The sequence below is a fragment of the Patella vulgata genome, chromosome 4 (assembly GCF_932274485.2).
Source record: "Patella vulgata chromosome 4, xgPatVulg1.2, whole genome shotgun sequence".
NCBI lineage: Eukaryota > Metazoa > Mollusca > Gastropoda > Patellidae > Patella > Patella vulgata.
The window spans coordinates 33,497,161-33,521,881 of record NC_065882.2 but is presented as its reverse complement, the minus strand read 5'-3'; the positions used below and the strand labels follow the sequence as shown (position 1 = coordinate 33,521,881).

General features: G+C 36.9%; 1 protein-coding gene across 1 annotated transcript in view; it reads right to left on the bottom strand.

The window, feature by feature from the left end:
- Nucleotides 1–24,721, bottom strand: part of LOC126817153 (DNA polymerase theta) — a 132,062-nt gene that overhangs the window by 18,153 nt on the left and 89,188 nt on the right. The window contains exon 5 of the mRNA XM_050543998.2: nt 2,593–2,749. Within this exon, the coding sequence (XP_050399955.1) occupies nt 2,593–2,749 (157 nt within the window). The remainder of the gene's footprint in view (nt 1–2,592; nt 2,750–24,721) is intronic.

The window sequence follows — 24,721 nt, the reverse complement described above, 5'->3', positions numbered from 1 at the left end:
CACCTTATTTATAATGTTATCGACATTTCAACCGTGATTTGGCAATGTATTAATATTGGCAGGGGTCGTGACTACATTTCAGATAGTTTTCCATCACATCATAAAGATATTTCCAAAATGGCAACCATTTTTGGTGGGGAAATCAGACGATATACTGATTTTGATTAGGTAATAGTGTTTAGTATCAATACATATGTTTTCAGGGGCACAGATTCCATTTCTAATGGTTACAACTGTGTAAAATGATCACATATTCACCTATTTTGCACATGTCAAAGATGGTGGCCATTTTGGGGGGGGGGGGGGGAATGGGACGGTGTCGTCTTTATGGTGCCAATATATATGTTTTCAACGGCACAGATTCTATTTCTGATAGTTAGAACTGTGTAAAATGATCACAAGTTCACCTATTTTGCATATTTCAAAGGTGGCCGCAATTTTTGGCGGGAAAATGTAATGATGTGCTGATATTGATTAAGTAGTCAGCTATGGTAACAGGATATATTTTTTCGGGGCAAAGATTCCATTTCTGTCATTTACAATTGTGTAAAATGATCACAATGGGATTGCAGCTATTTTTGGTAGCAAAATGGGATGTTGTGCTTATATTGATTAAGTAGTTGTCTATGGTATCAGGATAAAATAATTAATGAAATATAAATTTCATACAGATCGGATGATAACTTTTGTCATTCGAATGTTCACAAGGTTCAACAAAGTAAAACAAGGGCCATAACTCTAGAAGTAATTGACAGAAATTGATGACATTCAATAGGCTTCTTCATTTCACTAATTTAAATAATGCATATAAATTTCAGAAAGCTAGGATGAGAACTTTCATATTTTCTAAGAAAGTCAAAACATAATTATTTCTATGTCTTTTGCTCAATAGGTTGTCAACTCACTATTCTACGATAATAGGTATTATTCTCCCTCTTAAAAATCCTTTGACCCCGGGAAATAACACAATTTAAACAATACATATAAATTTCATACAGATCGGATAATAACTTTTGTCGTTAGAGCATTCACAAGGTACAACAAAGTGAAACAAGGGCCATAACTCGCGTCGTAATTAATGGAAATTGCTAAAATTCAATAGGCTTCTTCGTTGCACTAATTTAAATGACGCATATCAATTTCAAGCAGATCGGATGATAACTGTTGACATTAGAGCGTTCACAAAATTCCACAAAGTGAAACAAGGGCCATAACTCTAGATGTAATTTATGGAAATTGCTGAAATTCAAAAGGGTTCTTTGTTTCACTAATTTAAATGATGCATATAAATTTCATACGGATCGGATAATAACTTTTGCCGCTAGAGCATTCACAAGGTACAACAAAGTGAAACAAGGGCCGGAACTACCGGCGAATTGACGAAAATTGCTGAAATTCAATAGGCTTCTTCTTTTCACTAATTTAAATGATGCATATCAATTTCAAACAGATCGGATGATAACTGTTGTCATTAGAGCGTTCACAAGATTAAACAAAGTGAAACAAGGGCCACAACTCTAGATGTAATTAACAGAAATTGCTGAAATTCAATAGGCTTCTTTGTTTTACTAATTTAAATAATGCATATAAATTTCATACAGATCGGATAATAACTTTTGTCGTTAGAGCATTCACAAGGTACAACAAAGTGAAACAAGGGTGATAACTCACGGCATAATTAACGGAAATTGCTGAAATTCAATAGGCTTCTTCATTTCACTAATTTAAATGATGCATGTCAATTTCAAACAGATCGGATAATAACTGTTGTCGTAAGAGCGTTCACAACATTCAACAAAGTGAGACAAGGGCCATAACTCTAGATGTAATTAACGGAAATTGCTGAAATTCAATAGGCTTCTTTGTTTTACTAATTTATATGATGCATATAAATTTCATACAGATCGGTTAATAACTTTTGTCGTTGGAGCGTTCAAAAGGTGCAACAAAGTGAAACAAGGGCAATAACACCAGAAGAAAATAATGGAAGTTATTGAAATCAAATAGGCTTCTTTATCTCACTAATGCAAACAACATATATCAATTTCTTAACAATCAGATGATAAATGTAGTCTGTAGTGTGTTCACAAGAAATTGTGGACGACTGATGGACGGACGGACGGACGTCCGTCCGGACTGGCGGGGGCGACGGCAATATACAACCACATTTCCATGTGGGCGTATAAAAAACAACGCTTGGTTTACTTTTATTGTCAATATTTGCTGATAAATGAATGTTGTTTCAGTAGATTGAGCTGCATATGTGTAATAAGTACTAATAGTATAAAATTAACTTATTTTTAAGATGGTACATGCATTAATAAAGAAATTAAGTTTGCCAGGTGAAACTAAAGGCACCCAATCGTAGCTAAAAACAAGCACATCAGTATTACTCAATGTTTTTAGTTACATTCTCGTAGCTAGGTGAGAACGTATCCCTATAGCTGACTGCTAACGGCGAGATCATGGTGGGAACACGTTTCGCATAGCTAGAGCATGGCCATGAGGGTAGGCGATAATTATAGGTATATGTATGTAAAGTTTTCAAGATGATCAAAACACACAATTGTTTATTTCTAAATTCACACTCACCAAGCTCTTTTATTCTGTCTTCTATTAGTAATCTATTTATCAGACTGTTACCTTTTTCTATAGTACACACAGCAACATCAACATTACTAAAACCACCTGATGCATTGAAATTTCCCATAAATCCACTCACTCGGACACCCACATCTTGATACAATTCCTATAAAATAATTATCTGTACTACATAACCAATTTTGTCAGTATCACTTTTTAAGGTTTTACACAATCTAATAAGGGTTAATTCTGTTTGAATTTTAATCAATTTTCTGTCATGCAAAGGACAAATGAAGTGGTTATTTCTGTAATCCAATTTAAATATTTGCTGATAACGGAAGTGATGTCATCGTGTTGAGACTTTGTTGTATAAATGGAACTGATATTGCTGGATTTACTGGCTAATTATTCCACGTGAGCAATCCAAATGTGGAAATCCAATTTAACGTTTTCATTGTTTTGGGTAGTAACATCATTTCAAGAGTAACATGGCACCGATGAAACCCATCATCACTGCATCACAGTTCTAGTTGACCATATGTTTAGTCAATTTCAATCTAAAGAAAAATACCAACCATTCTAAAAGTAGCATTACAATATCTTTCCTCAGGGCTGTGTGACACCCAGTCAGCGTATTGACTCGTGTCCTACAATCCTGTCGAACAGAGAGCCAACAAATACTAACCGATATAAAACTCACTTTTTGATCGAGTCTACATATACTATTCAAAAAAAGTAGGGGATATTTGATTTTGGGGGCATAATACTAAAATATGCAAATGACTACGAAAAAAGTCACTATAGAACCTAACAGAAGAAACATTTCCAGTTACATGTGACGCGCAAACGCACCAATAGCTACCGCATGGAATGCAGGTGATGCTTGGGATCATCATGGGGGTCCAACCCAAGATTTGCACGACTCTGACTTTGAATGTTACAGTCATTGTGGCATTGAATTCCAGGGTGGAAACATCAGTTTAATTGTTTTAGTGACCAGAAAACAAATTTTGATATGCGTCGGCTTACCCAAAATGAAAGGTTACGTGCCCTTGGCATGCTACAGATCGGCACAACACAGGCGGTTGTGGCGCGGACGATGAATGTTTCTCAGTCTGTCATAAGCAGGCTATGGTCCAGATACCGTGATACACAATCTGTACAGGACAGACCACGCTCAGGTCGACCAAGGGCGACAACTCAAGCCCAGGATCGATTTATCCGTACCTTGGCCTTGAGAAATCGTGTCATCACAGCAAATCAGATTAGCGCTCGTCTTCAAACAGACACTGGTGTGAGAGTGAGTGGCCAGACGATTCGGAATCGACTGCATAGGGGTCACCTTCGCGTCCGACGTCCTCGCGTGATCCCTTGTTTGAGAGATCATCACATTCAGGCAAGACGTCGTTGGTGTAGGGATCGTCAACACTGGGATAATCGACGCTGGAGCAATGTGATGTTTTCAGATGAGTCAAGGTTCACTGTTGATTTTTTGGACAGACGTAGGAGGGTGTGGCGTCGTCGAAACGAGCGCTTCCAAGACGTTAACGTCATCAGACATGATCGATTTGGGGGTGGTTCTGTTATGGTGTGGGGAGGCATCACTGTTGCTGGAAGAACGGCTTTACATGTTGTTGCAGGGCGTGTTACAGGCCAGTACTACCGGGACAACATCTTGGCAGTCCATGTTGTGCCGTTCGCACGACGTCATGGCCGCCGTTTTATCTTCCAGGATGACAACGCAAGATGTCACAGGGCCAGGATCGTTACAGGTTACCTCCAACAACAGAACATCACCACATTACCTTGGCCAGCACTGAGTCCCGACCTCTCCCCCATCGAGCATGTCTGGGACATGCTTGGACAGAGGTTACGTCAACGTCAACAACGTCAACAACGTCCTGCCAATGTCCAAGAACTTGCTGCTGCGTTGCAACAGGAATGGGACAATCTGGACCAAAATGACCTTAGACGTCTCATTAGGAGTATACCACGTCGGATCAATGCTTGTTTGGCAAACAGAGGAGGATTTACCCGTTACTGACTTGGTTGTGATGCTGTGGTAACTTTGCTGTTTGACCCCGGGTATCATTTTACCCTTATAATGGTCAGTCTGTGCCTTACTTAGTCTAACGATCATTTGGAATAAATCGATGAATGTGAACTTCATTTCATTTTGTCATTTGTTTCTTCGTCAGTTTCATTAGGTGACTTTAATAACACTTAAAAATCAAATATCCCCTACTTTTTTTGAATAGTATATTTTAAACTATATGACTAAAAAGTCCATTAAATTACCTTTCTAATGATTTAAGTTTCGTTTTTGTTCTTTATTGATAATGCACACTTAACACAAATTAAAAAGTACCTACGCCAATATTACGTCACTGACAGTGCGCCATTGTTTTTCCATTAGCAAATTGATTAGTGTTCACGGCACGCCCGGTTTTTGGAGTAAATGGAACTCCTGGATGACGTGCATTGTTTACGCCACATGATGGATTTTGTTGCTTCTATTAGACAATTTTTAAAACTATGTAAAACTATAATTAAACATGCATTATGCAAGAGCAAAATCTGCTTATTACAAGTCTTTCTTTAGGCCTGAAATGTTATCTAAATTATCAATTAGACATTAATTAACTTATCCAGACCATAATAAACTCTCGATGTCAAGGCTAGCCTTCGATGTTGGCTGGATTAGATTCCTATATGCCGCTAATGGCCATTGATAATTAAATAAAAAAAAAGTGGATAATCGAGACTATGCTGTTAATATTAATGATTTTAGTAATGATGACCGAGACTATGCAAAAATTTCACCCGCTTCTTTCTCGGCTCATAGTGGATCAATTTGACTGAAATTTTCAGCAAATTACCTTTACACTATGTAGTTTTTAACTAGTATAGCGAGAACTGCAATCCCTTTATCTTATCTCCCATAATGTATCTTTAAGATTATTTACTAAACATTTTCTCAACAATCAAGTAGGCTACATGTATTAATATTAACTTAATTAAAATGATATGATCTATTTGATCTGGACAAAAAATAAAATTGTTAATTGAATTAAATGTGTGGACACAGGATCTGTTTATAGTTATTTCTTAAATGCCCATAGACAGAGCTACACAATGATTTGAAGTCAAAAAGTTATTGAAGTTAAAAAAACACAACACAATTTATATGGAAAACAATCACTTGTTTACACACATGTCTCTTGTTGTTTTCAAGAACAAATGAAGTTGTAATAATAACTTAATAATGTACGAAACATTTAATATCATGAATTGAGCTGTTCAAGTTATCAAAATTCATTGAAAATTAATATACTTGTTCGTCTCAAGACCTTAAACTCTGTTTATCAATCCAGAGTGAATCAGATGATAACTTTGGTCTCTAGAGCATCCACAAGAATTTTCAAAGTGATCAAGGACCATAACTCTGGTAGTAATTATCGGAAATCATTGAAAACCACTGGGCTTCTTTGTTGTACGACCTTAAAGTGCACATAAGATGGGTTTGGGAACTTTTGGATATGTGTAGCCAATGGTTACTATATCAACTTTACGGCAAGTTCACACCAATCTGATTGAAATTAATTCAGTTATCTTCACTCAAAGTCGTAAAAATGAACCTCCCGTAAAATCGACTTTGCCAATTATCGAAAACACTCTTAATCCCCTCAGACGCCAGTGACGTCACAGTGATCGAATGCATATTCGGAATGTTTATTCCTTAATTAGCTATATACAGCCGGCGTGTGTACTCATTAACGCCTGACTGATTCCTTAATCCCCCTAATGAAATAAAACAATTGACTAAGGAATAATTTGTTTTATAATTAATTTTAATTTAAGATCCAATTTCGAATTTGTTTCATAATGTACGGTCACTCTCGTTTCTCACGACAGCAATTTTAATACCCTCTTACATCGTGTGCAGTCCAATCGATTCGAGATACATTTTCGTCAAAAGAGTATTGTGGTTCTAATTTCCCCGAGTAAAAGAGTACAGGGGTAAAAAGATGTGGTCATGTAAAATGTATCATAAAAGTCAAACATGATTGAAAAGCGATTTGTAAATGACGGTCCGTTATCATCATACGGCGGATTTGACTTCATTACTCTGAAATAGACCATAAAAATGAAATACGAAAAAATATCTCAATATACTTTAGAATTAACAGTACAAATAAATTTTGTTGGTAACCATCTAAATGGAATAACAGACAGATTGAGAAGGGTCGTCTAACTATCTTTGTGTATTGATAATAATATATAACAGAAATATCTGTCATTAATTAATCAATCCGACTAAAGTTATACAGACTTGGGGGTCATAAATTAATTTACATCTCGGTGTTAGCAGTATTTGTTAGTGGAATTAAGAATGCTGATTAGGTAATTATCTTTTTTACGCCGGCCAGATCAAAGACATCACTCAAGGTGAAACGTGTGCATAGTACCCACGAATAAACTAATGGTAGAATCGTACACACACATATTAATTGTATAAAATAATTAAGTTTTACTCATCAGTTGTTTATAATTATTATTTACTCAATAATTATTGCTCGCCGGTGTTTTTGTAATCAAGTAGCCTCGTATTATTTGTTGACTGGCGTTTAAACAACATTTAATTGACTTGATATGAAATCTTCTTTATAATGTGCGTAGTACCCACGAATAAACTAATGGTAGAATCGTACACACACATATTAATTGTATAAAATAGTTAAGTTTTACTCATCAGTTGTTTATAATATTATTTACTCAATACTTATTGCTCGCCGGTGTTTTTGTAATCAAGTAGCCTCGTATTATTTGTTGACTGGCGTTTAAACAACATTTAATTGACTTGATATGAAATCTTCTTTATAATGAAATTATTTTACAATTGCATTGACAGTTTAATAACTCACCAAACGGCACCAGGAACTCTGCATATGATCAAATGTATTTGATATTCATGTCCATGAATCCCATGCAATTTAACCTCAGTTACTACGCCCGTAGTGCATGGAACCGTACACGGCAATAAGATTCCCAGCGTTGATTGGCTTAGAAATGAGGGCAATCTATGCATGGTCATCGGAAAATTCCATATTCGCTGTGGGTTTAACGTCCACTCGACACAAACTAGGTCATTTCGGGACTAACATATGGTTCAATTTTATTTTCATAATTCGTTTGCGCGTAGGGGTCTTTAGCAGTGGGATGAAACCGGAGGAGAGAGAGAGAAATGGAAATGAAATGAAATGGAGTTTAACGTCCTACTGTTCTGCTCCTAACCTGGGCTAATGAAAACGGGCATACGCCATACAGTGTGCTATGAGGGAAATTTTGCCCGGACAGCGGCCTACTCTTATATCGAATTCCAACTGCCAAGGGATCTTTTACGTGCACGCCAATGTGTACACGGGACCTCGGTTTTTTGTCCCATCCGAACGACTAGACAGCTTTCCTTGTCAGCCCCTCCGTCCTGCATCATTGACAAGGGAGAACCACGCCGGAAAATCTGGATGAACTTTCTCGGCCAATGCAGGGATCGAACACCCGACCTCAAGGCTAGCGTCTTACCCAGAGAGAAATGGGGTTTAACGTCCACTCGACACAAACTAGGTCATTTCGGGACTACCATATGGTTCAATTTTATTTTCATAATTCGCTTGCGCGTAGGGGTCTTTAGCAGTGGGAGGAAACCGGAGCCGGAGAATACCCACATTGTTGGACAGGCGACCCTAAATTTCAAATGGAGTTACGATAAAAGTTGTTCTTTGTGTATAAAAATGGTTATTATTATTATATAATAATATAGCTAATAATGAATATATCGACAATTGACTGGCACCATTTGTATTTCTGTACTTATAGAGAATAGTTTGGGATATCAAGTATTACGAGGTTATCCAAATTACCGGTAAATGCCCGAATTGCTTAGGTCTTCTTCAGTTGTCACGGGGCCTATTTAAACAATGGCACCTTAAATGGATCTACGGCATTTTAAATTCACCTTAAAATATTCCAATCACAACTGTCTAATCTATAACAACGCAAGACGATAATTCGGTGATTATGATTATGCCAGTCACATGTTAATTGGACCGACACGTACACACTTGTCAACTGGTGGTGTGTATTGTTTAGATAAATGAACAGAGTGTTTAATTATTTAAGGCGTTTAGATTTTATTCCAAATTACCACTTTACCGAGAGCTGTCTAGTAACTTACGAGTGAGTAGTAATGCAATGCCGTTTACTTTTCATGTCTTGTAATTAGTTTGCCCAGTGTCATCTAGAAACTTGAGGCGTTTGTTTTTGTGTGAAATATTTAATTTCTGTCTCCCAATTTTAGAAACTATGTTCAGATTTAGAATCTGAGTATAGTGTCTAAAATTCTCGAATGAATTGCATATTTGTTGAATATCGTCCATTCTTCGGTATTGCCAACATCCGTTGGGAAAAGTCGATTTACAATGAATTGACAATTTTCCCGGCGTAGATAAAACTCACATTTTATTTATTAGAAAATAACAAAACAATGGACATATATCTTGTTACTTATAATCTTGCTTTCTGGGTTATTTACCCGCTTCCGCAATTAATAACAAATGTATTTGCGAATTTACAGATTAGTGTGTGCAGTTCTCGTTTCGGCCACAAATGAAACGTCATTATCTAGACGTCTTTGGGGGACTATTTTCGTCAACATTTATTTTTGTATCCTCACCCCTTGGGGATGTTGAAGAAATACCGAAGGAGGGGAATTGCTAACAATTGTAGGTACAGTTTCCCTACATTGAAACGGGCAAGGACCGCAAATCGTATCTAGTTTATAATTAGTCTTGTCTTTGTTCTAATCAAAAAAAAAAAAAAAAAAATGCATTTATGGCAAGTTAGTATGATATACATTCAATCAAAATTTATTAGGAGTTAATAAATACAATAATACATATATGGTGGCTTAATATGATCTACAATCAATACTTATTTAGTCAAGTAAATAAAAGTGTAAAGAATATTTCAGGGTGTGTAGCGTTTCCCTCTTATGGGGACATTTTTGCGATATCACCCTGATTTATTAATTAATAGTTTTATTTGTGGTGTAGGGGACGTTTTTTCGCTTCATCCTACATTGTATAATTTGATTTTTTAATTTTATCTGAGTTTTATTAGTAGTGTAGGGCGGTTTACGCTTCCTTCTAGAGGACATTTTTACGTTCCGCCCTACTGCGATATCACCCTGATTTATTAATTAATAGTTTTATTTGTGGTGTAGGGGACGTTTTTTCGCTTCATCCTACATTGTATAATTTGATTTATTAATTTTATCGGAGTTTTATTAGTAGTGTAGGGCGGTTTACGCTTCCTTCTAGAGGACATTTTTACGTTCCGCCCTACTGTTAATTGATTAATTTTATTAATTGATTTATTAATTTTATCAGAGTTTTATAAGTAGTGTAGGGCGGTTTACGCTTCCTTCGAGAGGACATTTTTACGTTCCGCCCTACTGTTAATTGATTAATTTTATTATTTTATGTATTTGGTCATGCCTATATTTATTATTAGTGTAGGGCGGTTTACGCTTCCTTCTAGAGGACATTTTTACGTTCCGCCCTATTGTTTGATTGATTAATTTTATTATTTTATATATTTGGTCATCCCTATATTCTCAATAAAATCCCAGACAAGTTGTGATGTCCAGTATCTATCGTCAGGTTGTAGAGAAAGGAGAGATTTGAGACAGAGAGTTTTTCCCCTCCCTGCTAGATTCTTAATTACGGATTGACGTTCTTTGTTTAATTGGTTACAGTTGATTAGCAGGTGTGACGTGGTCGCAATTTGTCCACATCGGCATTTAATTGGTGTAAAGGTGAAGTCTTTTATTACGTTTATCGTTTTAAGCCTCGTGATGAGTTTGCATATTTTAATTGAGGGATGATTGATGTAAACCTTCTCTACAAGATTGCTATCAATTTGATAGCGATGAGTATTCTCTTGTTTTAGACGGGTTTTCCATGCATTTTTAATTTTATCTTTAGCTATGCTTGTGAATTCCTGACTGCTGTATTCTAAATTTTCTATATCATTCAGTGACAACCCTTCCTTGGTTAGCGTGTCAGCTTGTTCGTTGCCGAAAATATTGATGTGGGAGAGGATCCATGCAAGGACTACCTCTCTTCCGTTATTCTTGATTGTTTGAGTGATATCCCTAATTTGGTGGATTATGCCATGTCTGCTTTTGGAATAATCTGATTCGATGGATTTGATGCTACTTAGGGAGTCTGATAGGATAACGGCTTTTTGGTGTGTTTGCATGGCTAGCCATTCTATTGCAGTTTTAATGGCCATCAGTTCTGCTGTGTACACAGAACAATGTTCTGGTATTGTTTTCCTGATGTTTAGCTTTGCTTTGGGTATGAAAATGCCGTACCCTGTTAATCCCTGTGTATTATTTTTCGATCCATCTGTATAGATTTTGAGATAGTCTGCCCATTTGGTGTCTATTAGTTCTAATGCTAGTGCTCTAGCCTCTATGGGATTAGCGTGTTTGTTTGTAACGTTAATTAGGTGCGTGTTGATGATTGGATCTTTTAGTTGCCAGGGTGGAGTGACAGGATAAGTTTTTGTTTCTATGATTGTTCCTTTTAAACCGTGCTTATTTAAGACATCGTTTGACATTTGCCCGAATGTCATGGGACGCATATTTTTTCTATAGCCTATGCGTTTGAATTGTTGGAGGCACTTATATGTCGGACATTTTTCTTTTAGCATTTGCAGTTCAGTTTCTCTAACGGTTTATGAGATATGCTCCGGAAACAAAATAATACACCAAAAACTAAGTCAAATTTGTTTCCATGTAAACACAAAAAAATATAAATCCCAGAAATTCCTAAATAGCAAAAGGCACAACTACTGTAATAGGTTGATGTGTGTGCAAAGTTTCAGAAAGATATCTTGAACGGTTTATGAGATATGCTCCGGAAACAAAATAATACACCAAAAACTAAGTCAATATGTTTCCATGTAAACACAAAAAATATAAATCTCAGAAATTCCTAATTAGCAAAAGGCACAACTACTGTAATAGGTTGATGTGTGTGCAAAGTTTCAGAAAGATATCTTGAAAGGTTTATGAGATATGCTCCCGAAACAAAATTATACACCAAAAACTAAGTCAAATTTGTTTCCATGGAAACACAAAAAATATAAATCCAAGAAATTCCTACATAGCAAAAAGCACAACTACTGTAATAGGTTGATGTGTGTGCAAAGTTTCAGAAAGATATCTTGAACGGTTTATGAGATATGCTTCGGAAACTAAATTGTACACAAAAAACTATGTCATTTTTGTTTCCATGGAAACACAAAAAAAATATAAATCCCAGAAATTCCTAAATAGCAAAAGGCACAACTACTGTAATATGTTGATACGTGTGCAAAGTTTCAGAAAGATATCTTGAACGGTTTATGAGATATGCTCCGGGAAAGAAATCGGATAGACGGACGGACGGACGAACCCCATTTCAATATCCCTCCCTAACTTCGTTCGGCGCAGGATAATAAATCATAAATGAATGGAACCTGTTGTAAGGTGGACACTGCATGCTTTCTTTTAACGTTGGGTTAATTGAGGTGCCAGGTACTCTGAACAACTGAAGATAACACGTGTCGAAAAAGTGACTATGTGCAGTTTATTCTTTGATCTGTTATATCACAGGGCAATTCTGTTATGGTGAAACCAACCTGCAGGAAAGGGACTATATTACAAGTTGAAAGTTTTGCATTGAGGATCGCTCGATTGTAGGCGATGTAATTTTAGTGAAATTGGTGCCGAGAATTGGCGTGTTCGGAAAATAAGCTAAAGCGTATGTAAAGGAAGACGTTGGACACTATTCATGGTAAAATATTTATAAAATGGGAATTATATAAACTGGGGAATAAAAGTGTACCGGGACTATAGAGGTGAGTCGTTTAGTGGCTGTGTAGTGACGTTATGTATTAATGAAATTGTTATTGAATAAAGTGATTTATTTTGTTGTTTGTTATTTATAAATGCGACCGAGTCTGCTACTTGGCGTATAGAAAATTATACTTATATCAAACATTCATATTATACTGACTATGAATATTTCTGCGTCCCTAACATTACACAATGTCATGTGGACGACTTATTCTACATACCGAAATTAAACTAAGTCACGTGGACGAGTCAACCAATGCAGCGTGGATGACTTAACCAGATTTTTCGTGTGGACGACTTGACTAGCATATATCTGACAATTGAAAAAAAAAATATTGACTGTCAATATGAGAAAAAGTCGGTGCATTACCATGTTTTTATTAAGTATAGAATGAATAAAAACAAGGGAATGTACGGGCAATTGTCAATTCATTGTAAATCAACTTTTCCCAACGGACTTCAGCAATACCGAAGAATGGACGATATTCAACAAATATGCAATTCATTCGAGAATTTTAGACACTATACTCAGATTCTAAATGTGAACATAGTTTCTAAAATTTGCAGACAGAAATTAAATATTTCACACAAAAACAAACGCCTTAAGTTTTCTAGATGACACTGGGCAAACTAATTACAAAACTTGAAAAGTAAACGGCATTGCATTATTCTCACTCGTATATTACTAGACGGCTCTCGGTAAAGTGGTAATTGGGCGTAAGATCTAAACGCCTTAAATAATTAAACACTCTGTTCATTTCTTGACAACGTCCGGGAAAATAAATACCTTGTCTAAAAGCTAAACCCCTTTCAAATCTAAATGGTAGTGTTCATTTCTAAAAAACATCCCGAGAAACTGGACGGTCGTAAAGCAGATGATCGTTGTCAAAAGTAAACGGTGTTTCTTAATCTACACCGTAGCACAAACTGGGCGGTTTTTGGTGAATCTTGACGGCATTTAACACATTCTTGACAGCAATCTATTAGATGGATACGTGTATTAAATTCTTGACGATAAGCTTAGTTTCTTTCCTTTTTTCGTCAAGTCTGGACGATACCCGGTCCCTAGTGTGAAGGTGTGGGTGACAGCAATTGACACCATCTCATGTGGCTTAGCAAAGTGTCTCTGATGCTTTTCATAAACAAAATACATCCCACAGCATCCGACAAGTGAATGCCCTGCGAATCATAAACGTATGCCTGGCTCTGCCCCTGGGGGGCGGCACATTCCGTTGTTGTCCTTAGGCTATAAGGAGTACATATCCCAAGTTCAAAGACAATCCATTAGGAATCGTGGCCTGTAGGCAACTCACAGGGACACAAAGAACAAATGGGTGTGGCTCTGCCCCCGGGGGTTGGGCAATCACCAAAAAACAATAGGGGACATCCATAGGGTATAAGGAATAGGTATACAAAGTTTCAAAATGATCTGTTAAGAATTGCGGCCTGTAGATGACAAAAAAATAAATACAAGAAATGGGGGTGGCTCTGTCCCAGAGGGGCGGACATGCACCAAAAACAATAGGGATAATCCATAGGGTGTAAGGAATAAGTGTGTAAAGTTTCAAGATGATCACTTAAGAATTGTGGCCTCTAGGCGACACACACACACTAAAAGAAAATGGGCGTGGCTCTGTCCCTGGGGGTAGGGCATGCACCCCAAACGATAGGGATGTTCCTTAGGGTACAAAGAATAAGTATGCAAAGTTTCACTATGATACGTTAAGAAATGCTACCTGTAGATGACAAACAAAGAAATACAAAAAATGGGTATAAGGAATAAGTATGTAAAGTTTCAAGATGATCACTTAAGAATTGTGGCCTGTAGGCGACACACAGACACACACACACACATACATACACACAGACAGGGGCGACGGCAATATAACGGTCATATCCCTGATACAAATGCTGTCGTTCAAATCGCATAACCCACCATAGCCAAAACACGGAATAGAACGCCAAATGTAAATTAGAATGCACACCATGTAAATGCGGAATTAAATGTTTGATATACCACGAACCAAACAAAGTTACCTTAATCAGAATCACAGGAAATGTCTCTGTATCCAAATCTAATGACGCAAAAGTCGCGCCATGCCACGCAGCCACTGCCATCTCACAGAGCCGCCATTTTAAAACAAAACAAAGGAATCGGGCAAGTGGTGTTCAAGTAAAAGTTTAACTGATACGGAGCTCCACAGAATTAATTGCGTAAACAAAGTTGTGCAACCGGCATTTTATCCAAGTTACCTCTGAAGTAAACACATGACTGCGATCTATGCTGCCATATCATAGAGTCGCCATTATGAACAGAACAAAGGAATCGTGCCAGTACTGTTGAAAGCGAAGGAGAAAGTGTAACGACACAAAGCACCACAGAACGAATTACGTAAAACAAAAGTTTGCACCGAACGTAGTATAATAAAGTTACCTCTGAAGTAAGTAAAGCAAATACTTTACTTACTTTACTTACTTACATTCGACCTCTGATCACTCCGGCACTCTGTTACATCCGACACCATTTTCATGTCCCGATTTATTTCCTTATTACTTCAGCCAAAAAATCTCTGGGTAATTCGACCTCTGTACATTCCAGATTACGACATCAATCAGCCGTCCCGTCATACGATTTCCATTGAATCAAAACCGTATAATCTGGCCTTCAATCCGTTGGTGTGAAGCAAACACTTACCGATCAATTATCCGTGAGATTAAAGCCGGATGGGTGTGAAGCCACAAAAGATTAACAAGCAATCACCAATCAATTATCTGTGAGATTAAAGCCGGATGGGTGTGAAGCCACAAAAGATTAACAAGCAATCACCAATCAATGATCTGTGAGATTAAAACTCGCTACCGTGGGTCTTTGTTGATTACTTTTATAATTTTAATCTCTTGTACGACAGTTGTGACAAATACTCAAGAATATCCCCCGAATTCACAGTCGTAAAAATATTCCTAGCACCTGTTGGAAACATTTGTTGCGCATGCCGATCGAACCTGAATAACTTTTAAGTTTTGTCACCCTACAGATCTCTTCGAACCGTGTGACGACGACCTAGGATGCTCGAGTTACAGTCCGGAACGTCCCGAATTGACAGAATCGAGAAAAGGAATTCAGTCCTGTTACAGTTCTGTCAGTCCCGACGATGGAGGTGGTGTGAGTAGAATTGTGAGGTAATTAAACACGACGAACAGGTTTCGGCTGCATGGTTGGATGAGATATTTATATATCCAGTCGACGCATGCGTTGTAGCCCGAAGTACCCATGTTCACTCGATTGTCACTATTTTTGGGATTGAGAGAATTCAATTCCGAAACGTTCAATCGAGTATGCCCATTATCAATGAACACGTCATAGCAAAAACAAGAGTGCGATCAACTGAAGACGATGAAGAAGATTCAAAATGCCTACGCATGTTAAATGAAATAAAAAGTAATGTAATAAAATTTTGAATGTACAGAAAGGTTTATCATTTTTAAAGGGAATAACATTCTGGTGATTTGAAGTTCTATGTTCGAAGCTACATTATAATAATACTTCCGGTTTTCGAAGTTAAAATATTTCCGTTTTTGAGAAAACTGGGTATTCCGACACTCTGCGTAATCTGACATATTGTAACGATCCCGTACGATGTCATATGTGACAGAGTGCACTGTAGTTGAAATTAAGCACTGCAGGCAACACAAAAAAAGCACAATTCCTTCCTCAAACAAGCAGTGCAAAAAAATAGCTAGAATGCCACAGTTCCTTTTGTCTCAAGTATGTAAATCTCATGACCTAATTAATAGCGTCATTAGACTGAGACAAATGATTATAAAGATTCTGATTGGCTGAATCACACAAATGTTATTATGTACCATAATTTGTATTTACTCCTGGTCACTGGGAGATCCATATAATTGCAATATTCCAGTTCCAGAAATGAAGAGATAAGGGGCACAACTGAATGTTACGTGAAACCACTGGCTCTCATCATGACATAAGCGGCCAACACTTCTCACCAGTGGCGTCTCGCGTAAAAAAAAACGTATGTGTTTTACTATGACTATTCCGTTTAATTACAGTTCTAGGCCATAGCACGTGTTGCAAAGAATACAGTGATAAGGATTATTTTTTTTAGTGAAAATTGAAAAATTTTCAAAATTTTCAAAAATTGTAATTTTTTTGAATTTTGAAATTTTACACCAATCCGATTCCAACAATATAAGTTTTGTTCTGAAATGTTAACTTTGATTTTTCACTTTTTTTAGCATTTTGGTCAAATCGTAAAGTTATTATTTTTTTAAAACGGCGCTTATGATTTTTATGAAATATACAGGTCACAATTCTATGCAATACAATTACTGCTTTTTACTGAGCGACGTTTCGACTAGGCTTCTCTAGTCATTATCAAGCTATGATAAAAAATGAAAATATGACAGGACAATATATACATGTACACAACAATGCTAAGTTAATGCTGACAAACCAGGGATGTAACTTAATTACGTGTACCTAATGGTAATCTGATTTAATTGTACGCTAATAAGTAATAATACCAATTAACCTAAAAAATTGACTAATTGATTAATGGATAAGTTGTTGTGGAGTATACACAATGATTAGTGGGTTTTAATAATACAAACGTTGCAAGAAAATGAAAATTGATGAAATGTTATCAACGACCCCTTTCACTGAAATAAATACAAATGATAAAAGAATAGATTGTTGTGGAGTATTTACAACGATTTGATGAGGTTTTGATAATGACAACATCCCACGAAGATGAGATTTGATTGGTGTTATGACCAAAATAATTGATATGTGGATGTTGATGCGAGTGATTACACTGATATACGAAAAACCCTTAGAACAATGACTGCACAAATGATCAATAGTCCCCTGAAGGCTGACGATTTAAAATATTGAGTGGTACTTCACTGGATGTTATAGTGATGTAGAAAAGCAGGGTTAGAAATATTGAGTGCATTAAATTACAATAACCGCAGGCCTGAAAAGCAAAAATGCCTGAAAAGCAAAAATGCCTGAAAAGCAAAAATAGTTGGGAATTATTAGTTGTCATTTTTGCATATTATGATGGTTATTACAAACTTAAAGTTATTACTGGAATATTGATAAGTATTAAATATGATAAAAAAGAAAAAAGTAGAATTATGCTTAGCCTTGATTATGTGATAAGAATATCATACGCCCTGGGGAGGAACAATCCTTGATCTCTGTTCATCGTTGGTTTGTGTCGTCGTATTTGAATGGCTTCATGTAATCGGCGCGCTCTCTTGTTGCTTATATTCTTGCATAGTGGTTTTACGTTGGACCATTGGACTCTGTGGCGAGGGTTGGAGTTCAAATGTTCAGCTACAGCTGAGTTGTTGGTTGCTGCTTTCGACTTGTGGTCATCTATCCTTTTATTTAATGGTCGCTTTGTCTCCCCGATGTATGCAATCCCACAATTGCATACTATTTGATAAACACATCCCTTTGGTTGTGGTGGTTGTGTAGGATTTTGTTTACCATTGGCTCTTAATATATCTTTAGTGCTGTAGCTTTTTGTGAAAGTTACATCTATTTCTGGTTGTTGCATTAGTAGCCGTTTGATTTGGTAGGAGACTTTGCCGTTGGAAGGGAGGAAGATTCTGACTGGGGCAGTCGGGGTTTTTGGTTTAGCTGCACTCGCCGACAGGGTCTTGTTGATGGCGTTTGTCACAAACTTCCCTGGATAGCCGTTGAAATTTGTGAAGACATGTTTGAGATGATCAATTTCCTTGGAGAGGCTCTCAGGATCACATATCTTTTTCGCACGGTTCACCAGAGTTGAAATTGTGGCCGATTTGACGCTATTCGGGTGATTAGATTTGAAGTGAATGTATTGGTCGGTGTGGGTTGGTTTCTTATAGACACTGGTATGGATCGAGTTGTTGGTTTTAGATACACAAACATCGAGGAAGGGTAGTTGGTTATCATTTTCGGTTTCCATTGTGAATTTTATACGTGGGTGTTGCCTGTTGAGGTGTTGTAACAGTGTTTCTGGATCATCTTGTTGATTGATAATAACAAAGGTATCATCCACTTGCCTAAAGAAGCATGTTGGGGTTACGGTGGATGTTTGAAGCGCCTTCTCTTCTAAATCAGTTAAAAATATTTCTGAAATTAAAGGGGAGAGGGGGCTTCCCATGGGTAATCCATTGGTCTGTTCGTAAAAATCGTCACCCCAGGAGAAATATGTTGAATTGATGCATTGTTTCAACAAGAGTATGATGTCTGTTGATAGGGAAGTCTCTAGTGGGTTTTCTAAACTTTCTATGCGCTTGCGTAGAATCTTCAGGACCTCTTCCCTTGGTACATTTGTAAACAAATCTACAACATCATATGAGACCATCCTCCCGGGGTTTTGAATATTCTGCAGTTTCTCACAGAATTCACCTGAATCTTTGATGAAGGACGATGCAGTTGTGCCAAGTGAGGAAAGTAGTTTTGATAAATATTGGGCTGTGTTGTAGAAGACTGAATCTCGAGAACACACCAGCAGACGGGCTTTCATGGGGTTTTTATGGATTTTTATAGTAGCCCTGGCATAAGGTGGTCGAGGGTGGTTTGGTCTGAGCTTGTAATAGAGAGCTTCAGAGATCTGTTTGTCTTCTTTTAGTTTTTTAAGCAAGTTTTCATGGCTGTCCTTGTGCGCGTTTGTTGGGTCTTTGCGGATTCTTCTATATGTTGCTGGATCTTGGAGTAAACCGTTGACCGTTGTGAGGTACTTGTGAGTATTCATGATGACTGTTGCTTTTCCCTTGTCGGCGGAAACAATTGTGATAGATCTGTCGTCTTTTAGGTCATTTTTATGAAACTTCAGGAATATGAAGTCGAAGGACCAAACTAGTCCATGAACTATAAATAGAGATTACGTACGTAATCAAATTTGTGTTGATGCACTGAGCTGAGGTTATACATATGGGCATTTGACCGACATTCCAGTCCGCGGGAATCTCAACTTCCGGTGAATGCATTCCTGGGAATTTTCTCAAGCAGTGAGCTACTGTGAAAGTGTTTTTTGTAACGTAGTATTATCTAAAGAGTTACTGTGTTGCACATTTGCGGTGCTTAGTTTTTTACTGTGGCTTATCTGTTTTTTTGTAAGTTGTTCGTGTGTTTCGATTTCTAATCAATTTTCTTTTCTTAGTTTGCCATGGCACTCGGATTATGTTTTGTTTTGTCACAATGATCGGGTGCCAAAAAATGGCAGCGGACAAATGGTGAGTGCTCGCAACACGAACACTTTAGATAGAAAAAATTGTACTGTCAGACAGGCTTGTCTGTGTTTTTGTATTGTGAGCGGGTGCTCCGAGTTGTGAACAAATTCCTGGCAAAATTCCTTTCCTTTGTTTGCCAGTGAAACTTGGAATTTTTGTTCTCTTGATGACGAGGGTGCCAAAATGGCGGCAGACGACACAGGCAATTCTCGCGCTCGCGACGACAAACGAAAACACTTTAGATACAGACAGGAAGTGTGTCATACAATAGCCCATTTATCGAGCTACCAAACAATACTTTAGATGTTTTGATCCGGTCACACCCGACGGTGAAATCCCGATTGTTGCAAGAGCACCGATTTTGTTACACCTTTTTTCACCTTTTAATCAAAATAGCCCGAAAACTGAATTGAAATTGAAAAAACTGGGCACAACATTTTGTGCGCCTTTAAAAGCACAACCTTTCATTTATACCAGATTTGAAAAAAATAATATTTGCTTTCGAAAAATGGTACCTAACTGTCAAAATTGTAGTTTTTGGTAAAATTACACCACTTCCGGTGCCGACAGATAACTCTATCAGTAACAAAAAAAATGACAATTGAGACAACGGAGCATATGAACTTTGTTTTATACAAATCGAACAATAAAAAATTAATCTAGGACTGAAAAACTGAATTAGCCAATGGCGGCCAAGGAAAATTACGGAGACAAAAAAAATTCACATTTTTGCTCAAGTCAGATGACTCTTTAATTCTGTGTAAAACACGACTAAAAAATATTCATAAATAAAAAAGTTTTTTGTAAAGATTTAAATTTTCTAAATTTGACGCCTAATAATAAGAAGAACTAGAACTGCGATGCAGTAATGACGGGTTTCACCGGTGCCACATTACCCTTGAACTTATGTCACGTCTGGTGCCAGTTACCCAGCAATATTAATTTCATTTATACATTTGTTACATATGTTAAAAAAGTGATCCTTACAAAATTTGGTACTAACTTACCGCTAAGTTAGCTGACTTTTTAATGGGAAATTTCTTGACAAGGGAAGATGCTAGAAGCCATTTTTGGACATCTATATGATCGTATTGATCCAATCTATATGTCCATTGGAATCAAATATCATAATGTTAAACGAATGATAAATATAACTGACTTCAAAAAAAATTGAAGGCTAATAATACAGCTTTTGCCAAAATTACATTACTTCTGGTGATAATAAAAATTTTACATTAATTCTATGAAAATATAAATGGCATAAGGCCTCACATGGTGAAAATTTTATGATAACCTAATAATAATTGACACTTTTATAGACCAAAACCTTTATCTCTGCAAACGAACAAATTAGAAACCATTTTGTGATATCTGTATGGTCGTATGGGTTTTTGCCCAAATGTCGTCATTTTCAGTGACAGTGAAAATGTTAAATTGGATTGACCTAGTCAAAGGTGGCATGAGGCATCACATGGTAACAAAAATTGAAAATTGAACGATAATTGACTCTTTTACATGCAAAATAACGTGAAAAGTGGGCATGCAAAATTGCCTATTTCTTTGCAATTGCGCATATTACAATCTAATTTTGACATACACTGTCCTCGTATGGATTAATGCTACAAAATTATGAAAGTTGCGTAGAAATAATTTAAAATATGAAGACGATGAATGGGTTGTAAATAGCTGATTTTTACTCCTTTTTTCAACCTTAAATCCAAATGGCGCAAATACAAAACTGATATAAAAAAAAACCCGAAAAACTAAGCCCAACATATTTTGCGCCTGTAGTAGGAGCATTGATAAGATTTGTAGAAATTAAGATTTTTCCTTAGGAAAAGACCTCCCGACCCGTCAAAATTTAAATTTTAGGCAAAATTACCTCACTTCCGGTGCTGACAGAAAACTTTACAGGTAGAAACAAGTTGAGAATTTGCACCAAGGAGTATATGAGCTTTTGTTTTATACAAATCAGGCAATAAATAATTAATTTAGAACCCATAAACTGTGATAAAAATGTGAAAAGTCTTAAAAAGTGATCCTGACGAAATTGGTTACCTATTTCTTTGCAAGAGAAAATGCTAGAAGCTATTTTTTGACATATTTATGATCGTATTGATCCAATCTATATTTCCATTGAAATGAAATATCATAATGGTAAACGAATACTAAATATAACTCACTTCAAAAAAATATTTGTTTGGCAGGTTAAAAATACAGTTTTTGCTAAAATGACATTACTTCCAGTGAGAATGAAAATGTTAAATTAGTTTTATGAAATCAGAAATGGCACAAGGCATCACATGGTGAAAATTTTATGAAAATCAAATAATATTTGACACTGTTATAGACCAAGAACCTTGAAAAGTGACTAGTAGAAAATCGTCTATTTCTCTGAAACCTTACAAGTTAGAACCCATTTTGTGGTATCTATATGGTTGTATGGGTTCATTCTATTTGTTGATTAAAATTAAATATCATACTTTTAAACAAATAACATATACGACTCATTTGAAAAAAATATCGGTTTTGAAGGCTAAAATTCAGTTTTTGCCCAAATGACGTCACTTCCGGTGACAGTCAAGGTGTTAAAATGGTTTAATCTAGTCAAACGTGGCATTCGACATCAAATGGTGAAAGAAAATTGAAAATTGAATAATAATTGAGTCTTTAGTCCGGGAGCTAGGAGGGTTTTGTTCAACATGGAAGGTGCGGAAGGTTTGACATGCTAGTGGTGTATGGCTGGGTTAGGAGACCCCAGAAACCCAATTCTTAAGTTGCGTCAGTGGTGGGTGTGGTAGGAGGAGCCACCCATAGTACCCCCCAAAATGGGTTTATTCAACATGGAAGGTGCAAGTTCCACTTCAATGGCATTTGATAGAGGAATGTGCCCTGAATTAGGAAATATAACTTAAGAATGGGATTTTTGGTGGAAAGGCCACTTAAGAAGAGGTCAAAGGTCACTAATTAGCAATTTTTCGATTTTACTGAAAACGACCTTTCCATTATCTCGTGATCTATTCCATGTATATTGCACAAAACTACATGGACCCTTTTGATAGTGCTAGTAGCAAAAATATGAGAAATAAAATAAATGAAAGTTTATTTAAAAGTATGACAATTTAAAAAATAACGGAAATATCACCTGACCCCCATCGGTAATTAAAATTTTAATCAACATGGAAGCTGCAAGTGAGAAACCCAGCCTAAATCGAATGGAGTGATCTCAGAAATCAGTATCATCAACTTAAGAATGAAATTTCTGGTGGTCAGTGTACTTAAGAAGAGAATAATGCTGGTTTGCACCGAATGACCCCTAATTAGAAATTTAATTAACATGAAAGGTGCGACATTGGAACAAGGTGTAAAATGTAGTGACTGATCATAGGATTCACAACCACTAACATAAGAATAAATATTTTGGTGGTAAATGAACTTAAGAACAGCAGATGTGACCAATAACCATAAAATGTCAGTGACAAGCAGTGCAATATGCCCACAATGCTATGTTTCCTCTTGATCTCTGATAGTAACACTGATGATACATTAATTACTGCCCACTTCCTTCATACTAAGAATCCTTTAAAACATAGATCTATGTCATGTTATTGCAGATATCAATCAAGACCCAATCAACCAGAACCTAACTTAGGAGAGGCAACCATTTCCATCAAATTAAGCATCATCAGATTCTCCATTCCTCAATGCCTTCCTCAAACAATGACTCCCATAGGTCAGGAACATTAAACCATAAGATTGCATACTGTCTTTCCTTAAACTCCCAACCATCTTCTGGCGATGGGTGCTGGTTAATTCCTGATTTATCAGCGTTTCCCTATACTTTGCGACCAAAAATGCCCCTGTCATCTGTAGTGACACTTCAGTTTCTCCAGAAGATTTTTGCATCTTGCCTAAGACCCATTATGTCTTCTCAAACACGGTGTAGCGATGCCTGTTGAGTGACGAGATTGCTTGTCGCTTAGCCCCATACATCTACACGGTGAATGATATCGCTATATCGTGTTTGAGAAGACGCAATGGGCCAAAGGCAAGATTGTTACATAATAACAGATGTTACAGACGCTTCCTACCATCTTGACACGCGAAAGTGATTTTAAACCTGTCTGCTATCGACACCCCTGGAGGTCTTGGTGGCATTCCTTATGTTATTATGTAATCTTAACCTGTTGTTGGCATGTCTTATTTAAACTTTCTTTGTCTGATAGGAATGTGTTGAGTGTTAGACCTGATATGATACATTAGCCAGGTGTCTAATAAGATCCATTGTCTTGAAGGGTTTATAAACCCAGAATGGAAACGACATAGTCAGTTAGGTCCGGCCAGGACACAAGAGCAGAGGCCTTTGGCGCGAGACAAGACGGAACGAGGGAGAGCGTCTTGGAGTTACTCGTGCCTAGCCAAACTAGGACATGGCTCCCTCAATACAAGTTAGTTCTGTGTGTCTTTAACATTACGATGTTTGTACGTGATATGTAAGAAGCAGAGAATAAAAGTATTATAAGATGTTAAACTAGTCTTGTCATCTGAACCTGATATAAAGACCCAATACTGTCACAAGATGTAAAAATCTTCTGGAGAAACTAAAGGGCATCGATGATAGCAGGAGTCCTCCTTGCGAATCAGAAGTGTAACTACAAATCAAAAGTGGCATCTTTTGTCGCCAAGATTTCAGGAAACGCTGATAAATCAGGAATTACCCAGCACCGATCGCCAGAAGATAGTTGAGAAAAGGACAGAATGAAATCATTCGTTTTAATGGTCCTGAACTCTGGGAGTCATTGGTTGAAGAGAGCGCTGAGCAATCTGATCAGGATACATCTGATGATGACTTTGACACTGCTTCCTCTGATGAAGACAGTTGCCTTTCCTAAGTTAGGTTCTGGTTGATTGGGTCTTGAT